General features: G+C 38.0%; 6 protein-coding genes across 6 annotated transcripts; 1 reads left to right on the top strand and 5 right to left on the bottom strand.

Annotated features, from left to right (window-relative positions):
- Positions 1-86: 86 nt before the first annotated feature.
- Positions 87-3,396, top strand: MONOS_7367 (uncharacterized protein; the record flags this gene model as incomplete). Its single annotated transcript, XM_067877685.1, has 1 exon — positions 87-3,396. The coding sequence occupies one exon, from the start codon at positions 87-89 to the stop codon at positions 3,312-3,314; it is 3,228 nt and encodes a 1,075-aa protein (XP_067730503.1). The 3' UTR covers positions 3,315-3,396.
- A 987-nt stretch (positions 3,397-4,383) lies between these two features.
- On the bottom strand, positions 4,384-12,721 carry MONOS_16232fu16707 (uncharacterized protein; the record flags this gene model as incomplete). The annotated part of the gene is made up of 1 exon (XM_067869144.1): positions 4,384-12,721. The coding sequence occupies one exon, from the start codon at positions 12,719-12,721 to the stop codon at positions 4,820-4,822; it is 7,902 nt and encodes a 2,633-aa protein (XP_067730502.1). The 3' UTR covers positions 4,384-4,819.
- A 2,116-nt stretch (positions 12,722-14,837) lies between these two features.
- Positions 14,838-15,897, bottom strand: MONOS_17379 (uncharacterized protein; the record flags this gene model as incomplete). The annotated part of the gene is made up of 6 exons (XM_067870293.1): positions 14,838-14,965; positions 15,028-15,129; positions 15,175-15,291; positions 15,343-15,505; positions 15,580-15,661; positions 15,725-15,897. 6 exons carry the CDS (start codon positions 15,895-15,897, stop codon positions 14,838-14,840), a joined length of 765 nt encoding a protein of 254 aa, XP_067730501.1.
- Positions 15,898-17,666: 1,769 nt separating this feature from the next.
- Positions 17,667-18,275, bottom strand: MONOS_16230 (uncharacterized protein; the record flags this gene model as incomplete). Its single annotated transcript, XM_067869143.1, has 3 exons — positions 17,667-17,819; positions 17,901-18,009; positions 18,091-18,275. The coding sequence occupies 3 exons, from the start codon at positions 18,273-18,275 to the stop codon at positions 17,667-17,669; spliced, it is 447 nt and encodes a 148-aa protein (XP_067730500.1).
- Positions 18,276-19,294: 1,019 nt separating this feature from the next.
- MONOS_16229 (uncharacterized protein) lies at positions 19,295-19,825 on the bottom strand (the record flags this gene model as incomplete). Its single annotated transcript, XM_067869141.1, has 2 exons — positions 19,295-19,468; positions 19,556-19,825. The coding sequence occupies 2 exons, from the start codon at positions 19,823-19,825 to the stop codon at positions 19,295-19,297; spliced, it is 444 nt and encodes a 147-aa protein (XP_067730499.1).
- Positions 19,826-23,759: 3,934 nt separating this feature from the next.
- Positions 23,760-24,077, bottom strand: MONOS_2758 (uncharacterized protein; the record flags this gene model as incomplete). Its single annotated transcript, XM_067872704.1, has 1 exon — positions 23,760-24,077. One exon carries the CDS (start codon positions 24,075-24,077, stop codon positions 23,760-23,762), a length of 318 nt encoding a protein of 105 aa, XP_067730498.1.
- Positions 24,078-25,088: the final 1,011 nt, after the last annotated feature.

The following is a 25,088-nucleotide window of genomic DNA, read 5'->3' as shown; positions in this document are numbered from 1 at the left end:
TGAAAGGAGAGAGTGGAATTGAGCTGAGGATTGAGGACAGTTTGTTTGAGGACAACAAAGCAGAAGCAAGTGAGAAAGGCGGAGTGATGCTATTTGTGTTAAGTGGGTCTGGGGCATTTCGCATTTCGAGGTCGACGATAAGTCGGTGCTGTTGCAGCCAGAGCGGGAAAGGAGGAGGAGTGTATTTTAGGAGCAGAGAAACAGGAAGGCTGAATTTTGTGTTTGAGAAGATGAATTGGGGTGCAAACACAGCAGGCGTAGGGAATGATATTTTTGTTGAGTGCTACAACATCACGAGCCAGATTAATGAAACGCAATTTCATTTCGATCTGAGAGAGAAGTATTATGTTCAGCTGAATGCGATATATGGGGCTGATGTGACTGAGCACACTGGAGATACAAACTTGATCGATTTCATCACAATCCATCAGAGCGATACGATTATTGTGTCGAGCATGAATGGGTCGAATGAGCGCCAGTGTGGCACGTACACTCTTCCTTGCTATTCAATTGATTATGGGCTGATGCACCTGACATCAGAGTTCATGAGCCTTGTGTTTGCAGATGGAGCAAGTGTGATCAACGGGGAATTGCGGCTGGAAGAGATGGGTATCAGTTCTCGAGGGAGAGAAATGTGCAATGTGGAAGTGTGCTCTTCAATCAAATGTTCCAGAGAGGCTCTGATAGAAACAACAGGAGCTGTGTCAATTTCAAGACTGAAATTTGTGTTTGAATCTGGGTTTGTTTCATCACATTCTTTTCTTCTTTTCCCTGAAGGAGGATTGCTGGAAGTGACAAACTGCACATTCGGCACCAAAGTCACAGAGGGAATGGGAGATCAAGTGCAAGCGAATATTCCATTTTGCATAGTGCGAATTGAGAGAGGTGAATGCTTGCTTGAAAGCTGTGTGGTGTCAGATCTTTCGCTTTCTAATTCAGCTGTCTGTATGTCACAATCTGCGATCCTTTACTTGATTTCGTGTGACTTTTTCGATCTCGCGATGGGGACAAACCTTGTTAATACAGTTGAAGGAGAGCAGTTGACTATAGAAAAAATGAGTGCAACAAATATAACTTCAACTGATAATAGGGAATCGTTGATATCATGTTTGAAAATGAAAAAGATGGTGCAGCTAACGAATTGTTCATTGAGAAATGTTCTTGTCACAAATAGAGAAGGAAAAGGAAAATGCATTTCTGTGAAGGAGAGTGCAAATACAGTGATTGAGAGCTGCCTTTTTGATGGTAACACGAATGAAAGAGAATTTATGAAGGAAAGAATTTTGAATGAAAATTACAACGAGAATGAGATATGCAAGTGGAATGGATCAACTTTGGAAGCAATAAGTTGCAATATGAAAATGAAAGATACAACAATAACAAACACACCAGAAGGTGGACTTGCAATAAGTGGAGGAAGTGTAGAGATTGAAGATGGCAAGTTTGACAACAATAATCCATCTATTGAAAAATATCCATCACTCAGAAGAAATATCATCTGTTCTAATTCTGGAGTGTTGAATGTGATGAGTCTGAAAGGAGGAGATGGAGTTTTGCCAAACACTTCACTTTGGATGTTGAATGAAGGATGTGAATTGAGCGGGATTATTACCGAGAGATTGTCATCCTTCTTCATTCCAGAGTTGGAAATAGTCGAAATGGAAGAGATGGGAGCAGAACTTCTTCTGAGGTTCAAGGGAAAGCTGTTGCTTCCATGCAACGTATCGTTCAAGATTGTGAAACAAGTTGGTGATGAAGATGTTGTGGAAAGATATGAATTCAATGAAGAAGGATGTGTATCAGAAAATGAAGTGGATGGAAAAGTCCCCATTGAGACAATAAATAATGCAGGAGAAGAGACAGAAGTGAGTGTGAGTCTTCTGTTTGGAAAGAAAGAATCTCCTTCATCGACTGATTCATTTGTTCTGAAGAACAGAAGTGAAACAAAAGAAAAGGGAGATGACAGAATTGTTGAAGGAGGGAAAGAGGGAAAATCATTTTGGCCGATTATCGTGATTGTGCTTGTTGTGATATTGTTGATAATTCTAATCTCACTCGTGATATTCATTGTTCGGTGGAAGAAGGTGAAGGAAAGAAATGAAGAATTGCAAGAGATTGTGAATGACAACATCAGAAAAGATCCGAAGGCATTTGAGATGGTGACGATGGAGATGTCGCCTGAGGAGCAGTGGCGGAGAGCAGAGAGAGAAGCGGAGAAGAAGAACGATGAGAGGATGAAAAAGAGGGTGTATGAGACGAATATGGAACATTCTGAGTCATCAGAACACCTTCTTTCTGAGAGTGGTTCAACCGAATACATCTTGGGAAGAGATTCAGACAAGATCCCTCAATGGATGCTGGAGAAGGTTGAGGAAGAAGAGACAAGAAAGCAGACTCCATCGCCATCCATTTCATCTACTTCAACCACTTCAACAACTGATTCAGATTCAACATTTGTTCGTGGGGGGGATCTGTGTCCAACCACTTCATCCATGTCGAACTTGGTGGATGCAATGGCCTGTTCATCGCCACATGAGAAGCTGATTGTGGATTTGAGGGATTCACTGTTCATGCTGCTTCATGGGAGGAATGAGAAGAAAGAGATGGCGATTGGGAGTTTGAAGGAGAGGGAGATGACAGCTGCACAGATTCTGTTCTGGGTGGCGAATGGAGCACTCCATTCATTTGATGAAGAAAAAGAATTGCATTCGCTGGCCAATCTGAGTCCTCACATTGTGCTGTTCTCTGAGCACATGGTGATCTGCATTGCCCTCCACTCCGACTGCTCATCTTCAGATGATTCTGATTCATCATCCATCTGTTCGATGTCCATTGTTTCTTCATCCTCATCGAATGTTTCAGTGATGAGCGAGAGATTCACCGACTCACCACCACCTTCATCAGCGTTTGAGGATTGTGAAGACAACAGGAAGGAGTGTTTGAGGTGGAAGGCGCCTGAGCTGCTGGTGAACAAGAAGATGGGAGCAACAAAGGAGTCGGTGGCATTCTCGATTGGGATGATGCTGTGGGAGTGTCTGACACTGGATATCCCGTTTGGAGAATACGAGGCAGAGGTGGCAGGAGATAAGATATCGAAAGGGGAGAGGCCGAATGTTGAGAAGATCCGAGGGAGTGAACTGTATGAGGTTGTTTGGTCATCGATGGGAAAGGACTGGAACGATCGTCCGACACTGAGCGAGATGAAGCGGGAGTTTTATGGGCATTTCCCGGCAGGGGCTGTGATTGTGACGATGTCGGATGCGATCTGTGAAAGGGATGGGGGAGCACGAGAGAGGGGGAAGGCAGCTTTGTGAGTGGGGAAGAAGGCTTTTCGACAGTTTTTGAGAACACATCAGAGGGGACAAAGAAGACAGAAAAGCAGGAGATGAAAGAGCAGTGAAAGTGAGAAGGAAAAGGAGAATGTGAAACAAAAAATTGAAAAGAAATAAGAGATCAAAGGAGAATGTGATATTTCTTTGCATGGAAGAATTTGTGAAAGAGTTTGTGAGATGTGTTCTGTAATTTGGTTGTGGTATTTTCTTTTTCAAAGAATAAGTGGATATTGATAATTTGTTGAGAAGAGGAGTTTGTTTTATTTGGGATGGAAGTGATTTGATGATCACAATCAGCTGCTCACAGGTCAAAGGATGATCGTTGCCGTTATTTGAAATCGAAATAATGGAAACATTTGTTTGAGGAGATGTGAGCAACTGACGGTTTTGTTCGTTTTGTTATTTTGGTTTGCAATTTGGATAAAATGTCAATTTGTTTTTGAATGTTTTTTTTTTTTTTTCCTTATTAAAATTCAATTAGAAAAACAAGTTTTGAAACTGAAATCGCAATAAATAATCCAAACACATATTTGTCCATATTGCATCTATCGATTTTAAAAATATTTTTGAATTGTGATGCATTTGTTAAAAAATTGAAAAATTATATTTCGAAAAATCTGATTTTTCAGCTGAGTTAGTATATTTATAAAACAATTTCATTCGCCTTTCACACATGGGATATTTTTCTTTCATGAATCGATGATTTCAAGTTTTTCAAGTTAAGGAATATAAACTTATTTTCTTGAAATGGTAAGAAATTATTTCTGAACAATCATTGTAAGCAAGATCATTCAAAAATTAATTGAGAAAAACTCTTGGAATTTGAATCTTAAATAATACACACTTTCATTTATTAATCTGAGGAAAAAAATGCAAAATCAAAATCATACTTCAAAATTTTCTTAACAAAAATTAATACAAATATATATTGTTTTTCAATTTTTCAAAAAAATGGAAAAGAATTTAATTTCAAATGCATCACAATTCAAAAATATTTTTAAAATCGATAGATGCAATATGGACAAATATGTGTTTGGATTATTTATTGCGATTTCAGTTTCAAAACTTGTTTTTCTAATTGAATTTTAATAAGGAAAAAAAAAAAAAAACATTCAAAAACAAATTGACATTTTATCCAAATTGCAAACCAAAATAACAAAACGAACAAAACCGTCAGTTGCTCACATCTCCTCAAACAAATGTTTCCATTATTTCGATTTCAAATAACGGCAACGATCATCCTTTGACCTGTGAGCAGCTGATTGTGATCATCAAATCACTTCCATCCCAAATAAAACAAACTCCTCTTCTCAACAAATTATCAATATCCACTTATTCTTTGAAAAAGAAAATACCACAACCAAATTACAGAACACATCTCACAAACTCTTTCACAAATTCTTCCATGCAAAGAAATATCACATTCTCCTTTGATCTCTTATTTCTTTTCAATTTTTTGTTTCACATTCTCCTTTTCCTTCTCACTTTCACTGCTCTTTCATCTCCTGCTTTTCTGTCTTCTTTGTCCCCTCTGATGTGTTCTCAAAAACTGTCGAAAAGCCTTCTTCCCCACTCACAAAGCTGCCTTCCCCCTCTCTCGTGCTCCCCCCATCCCTTTCACAGATCGCATCCGACATCGTCACAATCACAGCCCCTGCCGGGAAATGCCCATAAAACTCCCGCTTCATCTCGCTCAGTGTCGGACGATCGTTCCAGTCCTTTCCCATCGATGACCAAACAACCTCATACAGTTCACTCCCTCGGATCTTCTCAACATTCGGCCTCTCCCCTTTCGATATCTTATCTCCTGCCACCTCTGCCTCGTATTCTCCAAACGGGATATCCAGTGTCAGACACTCCCACAGCATCATCCCAATCGAGAATGCCACCGACTCCTTTGTTGCTCCCATCTTCTTGTTCACCAGCAGCTCAGGCGCCTTCCACCTCAAACACTCCTTCCTGTTGTCTTCACAATCCTCAAACGCTGATGAAGGTGGTGGTGAGTCGGTGAATCTCTCGCTCATCACTGAAACATTCGATGAGGATGAAGAAACAATGGACATCGAACAGATGGATGATGAATCAGAATCATCTGAAGATGAGCAGTCGGAGTGGAGGGCAATGCAGATCACCATGTGCTCAGAGAACAGCACAATGTGAGGACTCAGATTGGCCAGCGAATGCAATTCTTTTTCTTCATCAAATGAATGGAGTGCTCCATTCGCCACCCAGAACAGAATCTGTGCAGCTGTCATCTCCCTCTCCTTCAAACTCCCAATCGCCATCTCTTTCTTCTCATTCCTCCCATGAAGCAGCATGAACAGTGAATCCCTCAAATCCACAATCAGCTTCTCATGTGGCGATGAACAGGCCATTGCATCCACCAAGTTCGACATGGATGAAGTGGTTGGACACAGATCCCCCCCACGAACAAATGTTGAATCTGAATCAGTTGTTGAAGTGGTTGAAGTAGATGAAATGGATGGCGATGGAGTCTGCTTTCTTGTCTCTTCTTCCTCAACCTTCTCCAGCATCCATTGAGGGATCTTGTCTGAATCTCTTCCCAAGATGTATTCGGTTGAACCACTCTCAGAAAGAAGGTGTTCTGATGACTCAGAATGTTCCATATTCGTCTCATACACCCTCTTTTTCATCCTCTCATCGTTCTTCTTCTCCGCTTCTCTCTCTGCTCTCCGCCACTGCTCCTCAGGCGACATCTCCATCGTCACCATCTCAAATGCCTTCGGATCTTTTCTGATGTTGTCATTCACAATCTCTTGCAATTCTTCATTTCTTTCCTTCACCTTCTTCCACCGAACAATGAATATCACGAGTGAGATTAGAATTATCAACAATATCACAACAAGCACAATCACGATAATCGGCCAAAATGATTTTCCCTCTTTCCCTCCTTCAACAATTCTGTCATCTCCCTTTTCTTTTGTTTCACTTCTGTTCTTCAGAACAAATGAATCAGTCGATGAAGGAGATTCTTTCTTTCCAAACAGAAGACTCACACTCACTTCTGTCTCTTCTCCTGCATTATTTATTGTCTCAATGGGGACTTTTCCATCCACTTCATTTTCTGATACACATCCTTCTTCATTGAATTCATATCTTTCCACAACATCTTCATCACCAACTTGTTTCACAATCTTGAACGATACGTTGCATGGAAGCAACAGCTTTCCCTTGAACCTCAGAAGAAGTTCTGCTCCCATCTCTTCCATTTCGACTATTTCCAACTCTGGAATGAAGAAGGATGACAATCTCTCGGTAATAATCCCGCTCAATTCACATCCTTCATTCAACATCCAAAGTGAAGTGTTTGGCAAAACTCCATCTCCTCCTTTCAGACTCATCACATTCAACACTCCTGAATCCGAGCAGAGAATATTTCTTCTGAGCGATGGGTATTTTGTGAATCTTGGATTGTTATTCGTGAACAACACCATTTCAATGAAAACGCTTCCGCCTCTCACAGACAACCCTCCATTTGAGGCGTTTGATACGATGGTGTCTTTCACTGTTGCTGATGTGTTTTCAAGTTCCACCATTGATCCGTTCCATCTGCAGACATCATCCTGCACAGCATTCGACTCATCACATTCATCCCATTTATCGTTAACATCCGCAATTCCATCAAACAAACATGAATCCAGAGAAATGTTTTGGCATGAACTCATTGTCAAAGCACATCCTTTCTTGTTTGCAACACTTTTGTGAACGACAGATATATTTGCACAACTTATTTTTTGTTCACATTTGCCAACATTGATCACTGTTGATTGTTCACCAGAAATGCTGATATTCTCGAACTTTGAGTGGAGAAAATCGAAAGATTCATCAGCCAAATCGGCGTCAACATTTTCTATCCCTTTAACAAAAACCACATTCTTCTCGACTTGAACAGAATTAACTCTGACCTTGCAGAGAGACAAATTCCCACAAAACGAGTGAATGCAAATCAGAAAAGGGTGAGCAACAGAGATGTTTTCAATCAACAGATCAAAAATACTCAATTCTGAATCAACGAGCTCCACGAGAGCAAACGAAATGTGGGACTTATCTATGCTTGTCTTTCCTGAGAATTTACAATATTCAATAAAGAGAGCTGCATGCTCTGAATACAAGAATGAGGAGTGGACTGTTGTCATTTCTGTGGGGAAGCAGAAAGAAATCAGCTTCATAACAACAGATCCAGAACAATTAACAATGCAGCTCTTTTCCATTTCCGTGATTTCTTCTATTTCAACTGAAGCTGCTGTTTTCTTTCGTGACATCAAGGTCACATCACAGAGTTCGATTTTGCAGTCGATCACACTCTGCAAGTCAACAAGAAGCCTGCTATCCACTTTGTGAGTCAAATGGATGAGGGAGTAGCCTATAGTGGCACAAGGAAGAGCAGCTGTTCCACATTGCTTTGTATCTTTCCCTCCTTTGCCCTGTTCTGAGCTCACAATAACTGTGTCTGACTGATAAATGAGAATGAAGTCGAGAAGATTAACAGGTTCAGATGAGTATTCGTTTTTGTCAATCCCATACATAGCATTCACATGAACAAAAACACTTGGATCAAAATCCATTTTGAACATTGTCTCGTTCAGTTGTGTGTTCAGATCTTTGCATTCAATGAATATGTCTCTCCCAACAAAGGCTGTATTGGCTTCAAACTTCATTGGTTCAATCTGGATGCTGAGCTTCGCTGCGAGTTTTGTTCTCAGATAAAGCCCACCTCCCCTTCCATTTGATGTTGAGCACCCACTCATTTCAACGACGGATTCTTTAAAATGGAAATTTCCACCCTTGCTCAGTTCAATGAGAATGCATCCTCCTTTTTGTGTTTCTGGTGACAGGCATCCAGAAAAGTTCGATGTTCCTATGAAAATGTTTGTGTTTGTGGAGTCAAAGCAACTCAGAACACGGCTCTCATTATTCTTTCCGTTCACTGAAAGAAAAGAGGAAGAGTTGATTTGAATCTGTTTTTTCTCCTCATTTCTTTCATCTGTGGGAATAGAAACAACATTGATCAGACTTCCATCAGTCAGATTCACTGATTGAACTGTCATATCAATTATCCCAACATTCACTTTGTTTGAAATCTTGATCATGCTTCGTCCAATGTTTATAGAGTCCACTTTCAAATCTTGAATCATCAAAAATCCCTCAAAAATATGGACATATGCAACTGAAAGAGGATTTATGTGCGGCACAAGTGAGTGGAACTGACAACTCAGTATTGTGATGTTCCCATTCAGGCAGGAAATGAGAGCATCATTCAGGCATACAAAATCTGAGCTTGTGGATATTCGAATGTGATTAATTGTCACCTTGTGATTAACATTCAACAGAACATTTTTATCGGGAGACACATTCTCAAACATCAAAGTGCTCATCTCAGGTTCATCAATTGTGCTTGTTGATGATTCAACTGCCAAATCAGAAATACCAAATTCGTCACTGATTGAACACTCTCCTTTCAGCGTTATTTTCTTTTCATCAGAATCGGACTTGATTTGCTTCATCCCTTTCCAAAAGGATTTACAAGGATCTTCATAACTTCCACATCTCAAAACATCATCCCCATCTTCAGATACAAACACAGTTCCATTTTCATATTTGACGAGGAATCGGAAAAGATCAGTATTCAAGAACTTCGTGTCACTTCCAACAAAAAGTGTTTCATCACTCGCCATCTGTCCATATTGAAAAGCAAACTTATCATTTGTGACAGTGGAATTCAGATCGTTGCACTTCAGAAACATGTTTTTGCCATGCTGTGCTTTATTCTCTGAAAATATGGGATCAACGATTGTGAATGAGGGATTCTTGCCAAACAAATCAAGAAACAGTGCACCACCTCTTCCATCCTTTGTGATGCCTTGTTGAGACCACGGTGCATTACATGAAGTGAAACTGCATTGCTCGACTGCAAATGAGATTTGATCACCTGAACAGACATAAATTCCTCCTCCTCCCTTTGATTCTGACTCAACACCACAATTCACAAACTCACAATTAGAAACATTGACTGATTCAGCTGCTGAGTTGTCTTCACTCGAAATGCAAAGACAAGCACCATTTTGCTTCTGGCGAGTTATTGAATAGAAATCAGTGTTTGTGATATTCACAAAATTTCCATTTTTGCTGAAAATGGCACTGCAATTATCCAATGCACAGAATGAAAACTCTGAGTTTTGGATAGAAATAGTTCCTCTTTCCTCAGCAACTACCAGTCCATCATTCGAATATCTTGTGACATTTCTCAGAAAAACAGAATCAAGTGAACCTTTTGCATTCTCTCCACAAACATAAATGAAAGGAAAGCCTCCAAAACACATGTCTGAAACTTCGAAGTGATCAAGGCTCATTGTTCCATTGACAACACAGCAGAAGCAGAATTCAATAACAACATCACTTTCAGATGGAACGACACAGCAATTGAGGATATTCAACGAATGTGAAGTGCAGCACAGAAATGGCTTGCTCTGAGGTAACGAGGATGGAAGAGAGAACGATATGTTTGAGAATGTTGCATTTATTCTTGTTTCAATAAACCCATTCTCAGGCGACGATGAATCCCCAACAACTTCAATCACTGTCCCCTTCCTTTCAACAGAAATCTCACAATCCCTTGTTCCTAAAACAGATGAACAATCAAATGTGAAAGGTGGGACAATTTTGATTTTTCTTGTGAAAGAGCTGAAATTTGTCTTTTCAGCATATTGCAATGATCTGCACGGAGATCCAGCAAATCCGCATTTCAAATGATCAGAGCCAGTTGATCCACTCACAGTCACGACCAAAGGAAATGGTTTCCAAAACAGAACAAGAGGAATTGCAGCACCTATTTCGCTTTCCTCAAATCCCATCAGCTCATCCAGTGAATTTTCATCAAGAATAAAGCCAAACTTCGAGCGAGAACACAACTCTTCAAGCCCCTCTGCAACCACAAACACATTCTTTCCAAACACTGCTTGATTCCCTGTGAAGATGATGCTTCCAAATTCAAAAGCCTTCCCTCCAGCTGTGCAGTCCATCACGATTCCTCCTCCAATGCCTCTTTCACTTGCTCCTTTCTCTGCATTGCAATGTTCGAAGCCACTTCCGAATTCATTTGAGCTTTTGTTGCCTATTGAAACCTCACTTCCACCTTTCATCGTCACCATCAATGCACCACCATTTCCTTCGAAACAAGAGCAGTTCCGAATCCTGAAATCCACAAGAATCAATTTCTCACCCTCGTCTACTGTCACTTCAAGCAATGAACCGTTTCCTGACTTTCGCACAACGCCATCGAACACTGATTTTGAAAAAGCAACATTATTCACAGATCCCATCGAAATCAAGGGATCATCCTCCAAACAAATGTGCTGGAATAAGCAATTGTCGATTATTGATGTCGATTCCCCTTTTGCTTCAATCAAAGACCGACTGAATGGGTGTGCCTGACTTTCAGACTCACTTCGAATCTCACATCCTTCTAACTTTGCCATTCCATTTCCATCCACAGACAAAAGACTGCCACTGGCTGAGGTTGAAGAATCGTGAATGAGAGTGAACAAAGAAATGATAAGTTCTCCATTTTCCACTGAAATCAAAGACTCTCCTGAAATCACATCTTTGGAGCGAACAACAGAGTTGTCGCATCTGTGGCCAAAGAATTCCATTTTGAATGAATAAATTGAAATGCTGCTTTCTTCGTAATGTCCACTGAAAACAACCACATTTTGAGTTGACCGTTCAGCGCAAGCATATCCAATGGTCTTGAAAGGTCTGGCTCGATATCCACAGCCAGATTCGTCTGCTCCTCTCAGCCAGGAAACAAACAACTTATCAAGGCTTTCGAGAGATACAACAGCATCTGGAAGCCAATAATCCTTGTTGTTTGTGCCATCAACCACTCGAGGATAGCTGCTTGTTGAATAACATTCAACAATGTCTGAATCAGATAGTTTACCAATCCAGCTCTCCATGAGCGTGATATCTCTTCCAAGTGAAGAATCATCTGCCTCATTTCTATTGAAAAAGCAGAATTTTATTGTTCCACCGTGATTGATTCCATAAATGATTCTGAATGTTAAAGCCCCATATCCTCCTGATTCGCAATTTTCAAAACAACTATCAGTAATATATCCTTTTCCATTTGCTGCATAAAAACACATTCCCGCATTTCTTGATGCCTTGCATCTTGAGACCACTGTCGAATCAACCAAAGAACCATCAGGATACTCGATCAAAATGGCTGCATAGAATTCAGAGTGGCAATTGAAAAAATAGCAGTTATTCATGAAAAACTGTTGATCTGAATTGGAAGTGATTCCTCCACAGCAGAAAGACGCATTTGAATTTGTGCAATTTGTATTTAAAATTTCCACTTTGCAGCACAATGTGGAGTACATTGATCCACCATCACAATTGATATCTGGCGTTCCACAAGAGCATTCACTGAAATGGCATCTCAAAACAAGGCAGATGATATCTTCACCAACAAGGCTCAAAGCACCACCAGAACTATTGGGTGATGTGCATTTGAAGAAACAATCAATAAATGAAATGTTTCCTTCATTGAAAGTCACTCTGGCGTCATATGATACGTTGGGAAAAATGACGCTGTTTTGGCATGAATTGAATGATAAGTTTTTAGTCATGAAAGAAATGCTGGATGGAGACACTATTGATCCGTAATATGGCTGAAAACAGTTTTCGAAAAATGAAGAAGAAATATCAATTTGTTCGGATGTTGGTTTGTTATTATAATCGCCTCTTGGATGATTGGAGCATGAAATGTTCTGAAATCTGCAGTGATCCATCTTGACGTTCGAAACCTTTCCAGAATACAACATTGTCCCATCAAATTCCATCAAAACAACGTTTTCAACTGTTGAGTGAGCTATAACAATCGATCCAAAGTTGTTGCTGTGAACAATCGAGTTTCCAATTGTTTGTGAATGATCCACAAGAACGATATTTATTTCTGACATTTCAACTTTTCCTGATGATGTGATGATTGGACTCAAGGATGAAGATGATGTTAAAAAGCTGCAACTCAAGATATTCATTAATGAAAGCGAATCACAACATAGAGAATGTGTTTTTGAACATGATTGCAAGTTCAAATGAATAAAGTCCATTGAGGAATTGAAAAGGCAAAATAATTGATTGAAATTTGATGGACACACACAAGTCTTTCCATCAATATCAAATGATTCGAAAATTAGTGGATAATCCAGATAGTTCGCTTTTTTTTGACAACGAAAAGAATGTGATTGTGGTGAATGTTGGTAATCAAAATCATTCTTTGCATTTCTATCAAAACAGTTATGACAACATTCACTGAAAAAGAATCCTCGAAACAAAATGCACAATCGAAATAAAACAATTATCATTTTTGTTCTAACTTGTCTGTTGAATGAAGAATTTATTTGATGAAGTTAAAAAAGAAAAACAATGTTTTTGTAAATATTGTTATATTTATAAAGGGTTCATATTTTCATTTGAAAATAATTTAAGGGTTTTTTGACGTCTTCTTTTGAAAATAAGTTATTATGTCAAAACAAATAAAAATAATTTTTATATACTCTCTTTTCAGTTATCAAGTTAATTTCAAAAAACTTTTATTATTTGTTTATATATTTATTAATTACACCAAATATTATTCAAAATGAGAATTTTTTCAAATTAAATTTATAATTTTGCAAACATCATGATAAGTTTTGCATTCAAAATGGAAAATTTGCAAACGAAATAATAATTATTTCAAACAAAATAATTATTTATACACTAGAATTTAACATCTGCGTAACCTTGGAAAATGTGAGTCCACGAAAGTCAGTGCCCATCAGTTTTTTTTTTTTTTTTTTTTTTTTTTTTTTTTTTTTTAATTTTTTATTTTTATTTTGATAGGAACAAACAATTTTTTGAAATATGTTTTGAAAAGGATAAAACACTAACCAACAATTAATAATTTTCGAAAAAAATTTCTGCACAATTGTCAAACTACAAACCTTAAAAAATATTATTTCATTTCAGTTCTTTTTCACACTTTCACAGAGGTTATAACTTTCACTTCAATTGTGCAACAAGATTGCTCAATTTGTTTGTTTAAAGTTTTTGAAGTATTATTTTCAGTTTTGCATTTTCATTATTATTCATATTTGAAAAGAATAAAACTTCAGTGTGCATTTATGTTTAAAAAAATTTTATCTTCAATAGACATTTTTCATGATTTTCCATAATGATTCTTGAAATTTGCAAAAAAAATTTTATTCCTTTTTGTTAAGAATAGTATGTTTTGACAAAAACAAAAATATTGCGAGTTTTTAAAAGAAAAATTGAATCAATGAAATATTGTCCATGAATATGAAAAGAAATTCTTTTATGTTTCATGTTAAAAAAAAATTATTTCAAAAATTATTAATTATTTTGTTTTCTGTATTCTTAATTTGTTTCTTTATTTTCATTTGGAAAATTCTTTTTGAAAAGTCGATAATGTTAAATTTTCAAATAAATCAAAAATTTCATATCTTGATCAGAATTTTGTTTGCACTCACGAAACTTCACCAAAGTGGAAGATATAATTTGATAATGCTATTTAACACATTCCTGTGAAGTTGTACGAGCGGGAACCGAAATTTGATCAAGATATGAAATTTTTGATTTATTTGAAAATTAAACATTTGCGACTTTTCAAAAAGAATCACCCATTTGAAAGTTGTTCCTCTCCTTTTTGTGATGTTTCTTTGTAAGAATAAAAAATTATTGCACGTTATTTCCATTCAATTTGATGGTTCTGATTTTCTTCCTTTTTTTTCATTCATGATCTTCGTCATTATCATATTCTTTTTCTTCTTTTTCTCCATTGAATACTTCGTCTTCTCCTCTTTTTTCTTTCACCTCCTCCTCTTCTCATCTTCTTTTGCTATTTCTTTTTCTATTTCTTTATCTTTATCTTTATTTTATCTTTATCTAATTCTTATTCTTTTTCTTTTTCTTTTTCGCCAGCCGCACTGCCTCTCCCATTTCCCTCAGCTCCCTTTTCCTCCTTTCTTTCCCACAGTCTTCTCTCGCGAAAATCTCATGTGCCTTTGACTGCATTTCCCACTCCTCCGACGTCCGCACCTCTCCTCGCCGTTGGATCTTATCCTGCTTCACCGCCACATCCAGTCCATTCACAATCACTGCTCACGGGTTCAAGTTCATCAGCAGCATCCAGGACTCCCCGTTCCGCAGGATGTGATGGCACCTGTGCACACCTAACACAACTTTCTCTGAAAATTACTCACAGTGCAGCAGCAGCTCCAGCATCCGTACTGCATTCTTATTCGCAACTCCAAACAATTCTCCAACTTGATGTTCAGAATTATCTTCCTCTTCCTCAACCCCACTCTTCCCATCCTCTCTTTCCTTTCCACATCCTCCATTCCATTTTTTTTCCATCATGAACCTCCGTCCTTCCTCATCACTTTCTTCTCCAGTTCTTCATTCAATTCCGTCAATGTTTTCTCAGCATCCACTCCACACTTTGCTCTTCTGCTTTTCATCTGCCATCTCCTTGGGATGCACAAGTCGCTGATCTTGCTGCTTCCTCTGCAGACGCTTTCGCACGTGGAACCCCACAGACATCGCCACAACTATCACACACACCGTACTCACTTCAATATGCAGTATCATCGTCTTCCCATTCAGCTCAAACAGGCTCCGCCCCCTGCCAACACCTTCCTTCTTTCCAGTGAAATTGCGGCTGTCTCGTTGAGCTTTCTTCCTTCCCCTGCGTCATCCTCCACTGTCTCCTCCCCTGCCCTCCACACTCCCCCTTCCCCGCCACTCCGCTACTCCACACCCAGCTCCTCGCTCAAATACACCACCTGCGCCAGCACCTCCTCCTCTGCCCCGCTCTCCTCAATCACCCCCCCCCCCCCCCCCACCCGATTCTCCCGAACCCCCGCCGCTCCGTGTTCTGCATTGTGCCCTCAAAACTGTATGTCCTCACCCACTTGCCCCCATCTACCCCCCGCACAATTATCTGGAAGTACAGCCCGCACTGCACCAGCTCCCGCACCACAAACTCCAGCCGCGCCTGTACCCCGCTGCTTGTCCAGCTGACGTTCGAAAGCACGGAGCAGAAACACATACCAATTGCGCCTGCAGTTTCCATCCGGTTCTGCTCGCATCTGCTCCCCGGACCAAACATATCGCTCACTGCTGTGCTGCCCACCTCCGCACTCTCCCTCCTCTGTTAGAATACCTGCATATCGATCTGTCTCAGCTCATCCCCGCTCACCACACACTCCTCAACCACCAGCACGCATCCCTCTTTCCTCCTCAATCTCCCATTCACATTATCAAATATCATTGAAAACAATAATAACTGTGACTATATCACCACCAACCCTGCTGCTGCTCTGTGCTTTTCAACATCTCCTTCCTGCTGCAAAACACCCACCACACAACGCTCATTCGCACATGCGTAATCCACTTCTTCCAACCATTCATATCTTTTGATTAACCTCTCAACTCCTGCCATTGTTTTTGTATTAATAAGCGCATCTTTTGTCCTCTCCATATGGCTAATTTTTTATGAGATCATAAAATCGTTGCATCGTTGATCTTTCATGAGTAATTTTTTTTATTTGTGCTTGCAATTTTTAAATATCGAAAAAAAATATGTATGGGAATTGCTTTTTAGATTGTTTTGGAATTTGAAAACGTGCAATCGATAGATTTTATAATAATTTTCATTATGTTTGAAAAAATGCTGTGGCAAATTTGATCGTTCAGTTATCTTTTTTTCCATGAAACCATGTGGACGGGATAGGAGGAGAGAAAATGAACATTTTCTGCGGGACAGAAAATAATATTTTTCTCTGCAAAAAGGTCAGTGACAGCGAAACAGCGGCGATGGAATTGAACGAGATAATTTTTAAAAAAAGCAGCTTTGAAGGAAATTTATTTTCCAAAATAGCATTTGAAAATTATGATGTTTGTATTTTTTATTGTTCAATTCACCGTGAAGATACTTTCATCTGTAGCTTTCTCAGAGTGCAAGAATCTGAAAAATTCTATGAATGATCAATTTTTTGCTTTTCAAATGGAACATCAGAAGAAAGCTGTGCCGAGAGACAATTAGCAGATGGAAGTTGCATGTTTTTCGCATTCAGTCGGGAAAGGAGAAGAACACGAATTCGATTGAAAAGTATTTTGATGAGAATAAAAAGAAGAATGCCAACAATTAGACAGCTCTTGTAAAGAAAAAAATGAAGAGAGATATTTTTTAATGAAAAAGAAAGTGGATGACAACATAAAAGCAGGATATTTATGTGGGGAAAAAAGGCAGACGGAGAAAGGAGCACTGGGAAACAATGCAAAAGGAGATTGGCAGCATCAGTGATTGAACAATCCTCTGCATTTGCAATAGGGAGGGTGTATGTATTCTTTTGAGGAATTTTTTCAATTCGAGCAAAACCGATTATTTTATTTCATTTATCTTTTTTTCCATTCCAAACGAAAGTTTTTTATTTCTTCGAGCGTCATTCCCAGGGACAATCCATTTCAGTCAATATTTCAAACGAATTATATGGTTTCTTCTCCGTCTTCTTTTCCTTCTCCTTCTTCGCCATCTTCGCCATCATGTGTTTTAAATGCATTGAATGTAGAGAGTCAGCCTCATTTTGAGTATCAAAGCAGAAGTGCTTCTGTTCCTTTTCAACAATAAGAATTCAAACAGATTCCTTAATCATCGTCGTCATCATTTTCTTCTCCTTCTCCTTCATCACCTTCTCCATAACCTTCCTGTAACCTTCTTCATCTCCTTCTTTGACTTTATCTTTTCAAACGTTTTGTTCAGAAATATGTCGAAAGAAGATTGGTGAATTCTCAGTGTTAATTATTAATTTGTTTCTTTCAAAAGTTTTTTGAAAGAAAAAGAATACGACAAGAAACAGGAGATAGAAGTGGTTGAAAAAGGAAAAGAAGATGATAGCTCCAATGAAAATGTCATCCTAGAAATCAAAGGATCGATAGCAGCAAATGCACATTCAAAGAACAGCCGCATATTGTTGGTTGCCAATTCTTTGCTATTCTGAATATGTTTGTGCTGCGCTGAAGAAGCAGATACTGCTGTTGCATGTCAAGACACTGACTCTTCTCCTCCTCCCTCGCTCTGCCGTATAATCGGATTGTGAAACAAAACCACTCGCTTCCCGTTCATCAGCAGCACCCTAAAGCAGTTCGCACCTTCCACCTCATTCCTCCTCCGCTGCATCCCCACAAACTTCACCAGCAGCCGCACTATCCTGAACAAAGCTCACCGTCTTCTTTCTTTCCCACCGCCTACTATGCAGCCTTCGCGCACAGCTTCAGCCCTGCCCCTGCAGATATCCCCGAAAGCACCCACAAAGGTTGTACAGTGCAGGCTTCAGCAGCACCAGTTGCCATTTCACCGTCTCCGCAGCTGCACTGTTCTATAAAGGTGATAGAAACACTTGTCTATCGGTTGAAACAAACATGTCTTGCAGTCGCAGGAATAGCGCGATGAAGTTGTTAGGCTGGCACGCATCCAGCACAGACGTAAACGATGGCAGAAAGCACCTCGACAGATGGGATGCATCTCAGAAGGATTGTTGCGACAGCACCTGTTGCATCTGCGGACAGCGGGAACGCAGAAGAGACTCCAACTCTGAATTTGTGATGCACCTTATAATTTTGACGAAGAAGAAGACGAAAAAGTCAATGCCTCGCCAGAACAAAGGCATCACACATCACCGTTATCGCCTTCTTCCGCTTTGCTGCCTCTGCCCGGTAGTAGTTTAACAGAAGCCGCAGAAACACTGACGCGTAGGCCTCTCCCTTCTCCGACGTCATCATCTCAAACTCACAAATAAATATCTTGATCTTCTTCTCAGAAGCCCCTTCAAACAACGTGTTGGAGCACTTCCGGAACATTTGGAACGATTCTATCAGGAAATTTTCGCTCTCTTCCGTCGGCTGCTGTAACGGAACACACTTCAAGCAGTAGTGTGTCACAGTGCATGAAGAACAACAGTTCATCTTTAGTGAACAATTCATGAACAAACTTTCCAAACATCCGTTCCTCCGCAAAATCCTTCAGGTTCAGCTAAACCCAGTGAATCATCGCCTTCTGCACAGCTTCACTCTTCTTCTGATTCTCAATCACCTCCTTGAACAGCGCCTTCTGCTTTCTTGTTGTCTGTGCGTGCATTTTCAGCAGCTTTTTCAGAATCTTCGTTTCATTCTTTATCTGGTTCATCTTCTGCTTCACAGTTGTATCAACTCATCCTCCATCACCATCGCCAACGTTTTCTGCTCCACCCCTGCTTGCTTCTCCCACAACACCCACTCTGCTTCCCGCTTTCATATCAACACACTTCCAGCTCGGGTTTGGGTCGAACATCACAGCTCTGCAATCTTCTATGCTCGTTGAAAGCATCTCCTGGAATTTTTCACATAGATGCGACTGAAGAATTAACGAAATGAAAAACAGAACCTTCACTTCTCACACAGAGAAACCAACGAAGAAGATATGAGAAGTGTAACCTCCAACCCACAAGCTTCCACTTGCCATCCACACTTACAACCTCGCCCTGTTGCATCATGAGTTTCTTTTCATTAAAAAACCCCACAACACTCAGTTCAACCTTCTCATAATCGCAACAGACTGACCTGCAGCTCCTTCACCTCTTCATTGCACTTCTCGCTCAGCTGAAGAATCTTCCAATCACTCATCTGGATGAGATTGCCATTCTCCTGTTCTCCTCCATTAGCAATTTGTTAGCTTCAAAAGCAGCTTGTCATTTTAAATATATTTCGTCTTCTTGTTGAACTCCGTAATCTTCTTATCCGTCTCCTGTTTCACCACTTAATGTTTTTTTTTCCTTTTTTTCTTTTCCTCCTCCTCACTCTTATCCTTCTTCTTCCCCTTCTTCTGCTTCTATTGCTTCTTCTCACTCCTCTAGAACAACCAGCTCAATCGCTTTTATCACCTGATTGACATACTCCATCTTCAACCTTTCCGCCTCCACCACCATCTCCCCAACTTTTCCAGCACTTTTCACACTGCAAACACTCTCCGCATCACTTCCTCTAACCTTATTCATCACCACAACTCTCCTCGACAGCTGTGATCGCGACATCAGCCACGCTGTCGCAGACAAAAGCAGCGACGGGCTCAACAGATTTGAAGATCGATGGGAACACATTCACACTTCCACAACAAAGATGTTCTTGCTTCCCGACTTCATCAACAGATATTCATCAATTGAAGGAAGCGGAGCAACAAGCGTAATTGAAAACATCACCGAAAGCACCACATCAGAGGTGCGCACAATGCCCCCAAACAGCACTGCCCACCGCGCTTCAACATAACCAGATAGCTTCTGCAGTAACATCTGTTTGTGCCGTGCATACACCCTAGCCGCCTCAGGCACCAAAATCCGCAGTCGAATCTCGATTTCATTCATAGCTGCTGCCGACATCTATGACGCCACCACCGCCGAGGCATCCGATGGGAAAATCGAAGGCACTGATGAAGATACGGATCATTTATTTCCCCTGTTATATTCTTCTCTTTTCTTCTCAACATCTAGATTGAAGAGCCAAAATAGAGTTATGCTCCAGTTGAAGAAGAAAAGAGGATATAGAAAATTATAAAGTCGCATAGTGATGCGAAGACTTCAGTGAAGGATCAACCTCTGGAAGATTTTTCAGATACCCCAAAACGTCTATCGGTAGCTCTTCCAATAACAGGAACACTTCATTTGCATCAGGATCAGAAATGTTAATCATCCTCCAATTTTCCCGTTTTCTAACGATGAGAACTTGCAGATATTTATTTCTTCTTACAATGTTTAAAAGTCAAAAGAAAAAAATTAGAAAAAAGCAAAAGAGAAATTTTTCTCCACAAAAGATGTGATTCATCATTTGATTCAAAAAATGATTAATATCATTTTGAGTTTTTGAATTCAAGCCTTTTGATGTTTTAATTGCAGATAATATTAAAATTTTATAAAAACATATGTATTCAATTAATTTGTTCAAATTCTTGAATATAGTTTTTCATCCATGAGTATTAAAACGTTTGAATTTTCGTTATCATTAACTTTCAAAAAATAATACAATATATGAGACTTTTTACTTTTTCGTTTTATCAACTCATTGAAATATAGAAATGTTTATGAAAGTTAAAAAAACCAAATGTCAATTCAAATTATAGAAACAAAAAAGGTCAATATTTATGAAAATAATAGTTTGACACAAATAACAACTAATAGATAATTTTTTAAATTAAAAATGAAAAGTTAGTTGATAGTTTATGTAATATCGATCTTATTGAAACTTTATATTCGAGGATATGTGAATTAAATACAAATGTGGAATTAACAAAAATGAATGATGGAAACGAAATGATCAATTTTGATTTTTTGTGGGACAAAATTTAAGTCTCGGAGCTTTTCAAAAAAATACACATTTATTATTATTATTAATATTTTTATTAAAATAAATTGTTTTTTTTCACCAATTCAATCTGTCACATTTGAAGAGTCGAATATAATGATCCCATAAAAAATCGCCCATATCTATGTGAAGAACATGCTTTAATGATAGAAATGGTTCGAAAAAATATTAGAAAAATTGCAAAAAATAAAAAATTATTCACAATTGATAAATACAAAAATTTTAACAAGTTTTAAACTTTAATATTAACATTTTTTCAAATTGAAAATACAAACATTTAAAAAAATAGACTATTGACTTAAATCACGTCGGTGACAGACAGTGATGTGAATGCCGTGGTATTTATACAATTAAAAAATGATCACGACACAACCCATTGTTCATTCATTAATATATAATAATTGATAAAAAAATTTTAAATAAGAATCATAATAACACATTAAATCTTATTTAATAAAATATTAATATTTAACTATTGTTGTTAATAACTTTTATTATTTTGACAAAAGTGGAATTTGAAAAAATGAGTGAATAAAAATATTTTTGTTGTAACGTCACATCACTCCAAAAATATTCACTTCAAAAGGCATGTGATTCAAATATTAAGATTTAATTATTATTATAAAAACATCAATATAAATCAATTTACACAAAAATCTTCACAAATATCAAATTATTTAATAATATTTACACAAATTCTACCAATTTCATTTTAAAAAATCCTTAATTCAATTTAGTATTAAAAAGTGAAAATGAATAAAAAACTTCAATAAATTTGAAATAATAATATATATAAAATATTACAAAATGATTATCAAAATATATAATAAAAAAATATTTAAATTATCAAAATTTTCAATATTCAAATAAAGTGAATCATCCAATAATTAAGAAATTTATTAAAAAAATATTTGTTGAATATAATTTAAACCGCATGAATACTCACAAAAAAAAATAACTACGTAAGTCTTTTCCATAAAATCTAGATATAATATGTTATAAATAATCAATTGAATTTGTTTTATGATGATAATTCAAAATATTCGAGTTTTCATTGTTGTATTTTCAAACATTAAAATTTAATCTTTTAAAAATGTTCAGAAGATAAGTTACAAAATAAGTACTTTCTATTAAGAAAAAGTGAAATATCAAGTTTTATTTATTTTGAAAGTTATAAAGATTTGTATAATTCGAAGTGGATGATAACGTTAAATGTGTTTAAGGAATAATGTTGAAAATTTGTGAATATAACATTTTTTTCATAAATCATTATTATTGTTTTAATATTGTTTTGGATAATTTGATGTTTATTTTTAAAATATTTTTTCAAAAATTAAATGAAGAAGATAATGGTTATTTTTTAACACAGTTTTTTTTTTTTTTTTTTTTTTTTTTTTTTTTTTTTGATGAGAGAAAAAAGGATTCTTTTTTATCATATTAATCTGTAATTTTCAACTTGTGTATGAATTTTTTTCTGACTGAAAAATCCCATTTTTTCATGATCAAACAATAAAAATTGACTTTTTCGATAATTATTTGTTGATTAAACAACAACTTAGAGGGCTAATAATTAAAATAGCAAAATTTAGAAAATAAAACTGTTTTTAACAATGGAAGATGAAACAAAAACACTTAAATTTTTATCAAACCAAAAACAAAAAAGAAATTGAAGTGTGATAGCAATTGTCAGATCTTGGAATATTCATGGTATAAGTTCAGACAATTGAGTTATATAAAGTGAAAAAAATTGAAGCTATGCTATTTATTTTAATTTCATTCTGTCTGTTAACGTATTTCTGCATCTTTCAATTATCATCATTTAACGCTGTAAATAGACTGTAGTCAGTTCATAACAAAAAAATTGAATCAAAACATGACATATGCAATTGAACGTTGATGAGTTGAAGCAAAAATTGATAAATAGTATTTCTGTTATTTAAAGAAGCAGTAGAATAAGACGAGTTGTTAACGTCACAGAGCATCATCCTGTTGCTCTTCATTCACTCCTTCCCGTCCTCTTTGTCAGCGCTGTTGTAAGTCTCAAAAGAAAGAGACTAGATGCCCTACACATTGCCGAACGTGACTCACTCTTATTCAGACATCCACTTCCGCTAGCTTTAAACAGGCCATGCAGATCTTTCAGGAGAAAAAGAAGGCTGAGATGCAGAGGAAAAAGACTGGAACATTACTGTCTGTTGGAGTTGGTGTAATAATTGTTGGGGCAAAAGCTGAAATAATGAAAATGATATTGATGATGTGCTTATTGAAAATGTTGCTCCTGAAAGAGCTTTGTCGAATGTTTGAAGAGAATTGTTGAAGAAGAAGAAGCAACTTGAGTGAGAAAATAAGGTAGATACAATAATTGCTGATTATTTTGTGTTAAGACTGCAAAATTTGATGGAAGCATCTCCTTTGAAAACAATGAAATGGACACAGTACATTGAGAATGAGGACACCTTGGAAGAATTGATATAGATTGATGAAATGCGATTGCCATTGATGAACAGATCGAACACTTTGACTGATTATTTTGTGCATATGTGTTTTTTGGGCGCAATCTGTGATGGGAGAGAGAATAGGAACATTGCAAGTTACAGAAAGAACTTCAATCCTATGAAAAGTTGACTGAGAATCAAAAGTGGATTGAAGCAAAGCTGGAGTATCTAAAGATTCACTCCTAAAAAAGTTGCATCATTTACTTCCTCCTTATTTGATACCAGTTCTCTTTCTTTCTCTTAAACTCTTCATCTTCATCTTCATCTTCCTTTCCATCTCTCTTTCTCAATTTTTTATCTCCTTCATTCTCTCCTTCTCCCTGAACATTTTGTCCTCTTCTTTTTTCAGTGCATCTCCCAACATTTGAAAGAACTGCACGTGCGCAAACTTGAATACCACATTTATCTCTGCTCTCTTCGTAATCAACTCAGCTGTTATCTCCAGCGCCTCCAGCTGCTTCTAATTCAGCAGTCGCTGCTGCACATTTTCCTCCTTCTCCGCTGACTCTTTCTTCAGCTTGTTGCGAATCTCGTCAAACTTCTTCTCGTCCTGCAGCCTTTCCGCTTCTTCTTCTTTTTGTTCAAATCGAATAAGGCTCTGCTCGGCCTCCTCCTTCTTCCGCTTCTTTGCAAGTTTCTTCTCTTCCTTCATCAACTTCTGCTTTTCATGATCAACAATTCTCTTCTGCTCTTCCCTCTGAATCTTCTCAATGGACTTGTTTTCTTTCCCTTCTCTTTGCAGTCTCCAATTACTTCTGCTTCGCTTCCATTGTTGCATCTCTCTGTTTCTCCTTCTCTTTCTCTCGCTGTTTCTGAATCTCCCCTTTTCACTCAGCCATTCGATCTCCTTCGTTCACTCACACTGCTGCGAGCTGCCACAATCTATTGTTTTTTGCGTCTTTTCCGTCTTTGGAGTCTTCTGCTTGTTCTTCTTTCGATTCTATTTTTCCTTTTTTCTTTTTGTTGTCGTCTTCTTCAATCAGTTTTGTAAGCAAATCTTCATCTCCAGCCCCTCCCATTTGAGAATTATTCCTCTCGCTCTCCAGATTCTTCTTGTTCATTTCGAAGTGTTCGTTCATTGCGAAATTTTGAATCTCAACAAAGGATTTTTTTGCTCTGTCTCTCATGTCCTCGTCCTGTGCATCCTGGTCCATCGCACGCAAATACCGCACACTCTCATTCGTGTTTCGCAGCCTGTCGCCCTTTCTCTTCTTGTTGATGTGCTACCAGTTCCAGCTCTCCCGCTTCTTCCTCAATCCTTTCAGCACATTCTGGTCCGCCCACTGCCACAGGTCTCGCAGCCACTTCGACACCACTTTCCACCCAATGGCAACTGTGTCCTTCTTCCGAAGATTCCTCGAATCGATGTTAACTGGATCAGCTGAAGGTGAAATCGAAGACGTTGGTTAAGAGATAAGTACATCGTGTGGAGTGATATACGTTACAGCAATTGAAATAGTTGTGACGTGCTATAAAGCTTGAGAAAGCGAAGAGGCAGAAGCTGAAGAAGCTGAGGATACAAAAATACTGCTGTTTTGAGGTGAAGTCATCTGAGGAGGAATTTGTGTGTTTAATCGTGTTGCGTCAGTATTTGCCTTTTGTTGCTGTTCCTGCTGTTGTCAAATGTGCAACTGCGGAGACAACAAAGAATCAGAGACTAATTATTTTTGTTCTGTCACTTGTGAATTTGTATCGCTCACTGGAAAAGTCTTATTGTGATTTGACAATGGACTGATAAGAGGTAGGCTCACAATTTTATGTGCATATTGTGAATGTTATGTAGACGACA

This window comes from Monocercomonoides exilis (assembly GCF_001643675.1).
Source record: "Monocercomonoides exilis strain PA203 chromosome Unknown scaffold14-1859848, whole genome shotgun sequence".
In the NCBI taxonomy this organism is placed as follows: domain Eukaryota; phylum Preaxostyla; order Oxymonadida; family Polymastigidae; genus Monocercomonoides; species Monocercomonoides exilis.
This window is presented reverse-complemented; position numbering and strand designations above follow the sequence as displayed.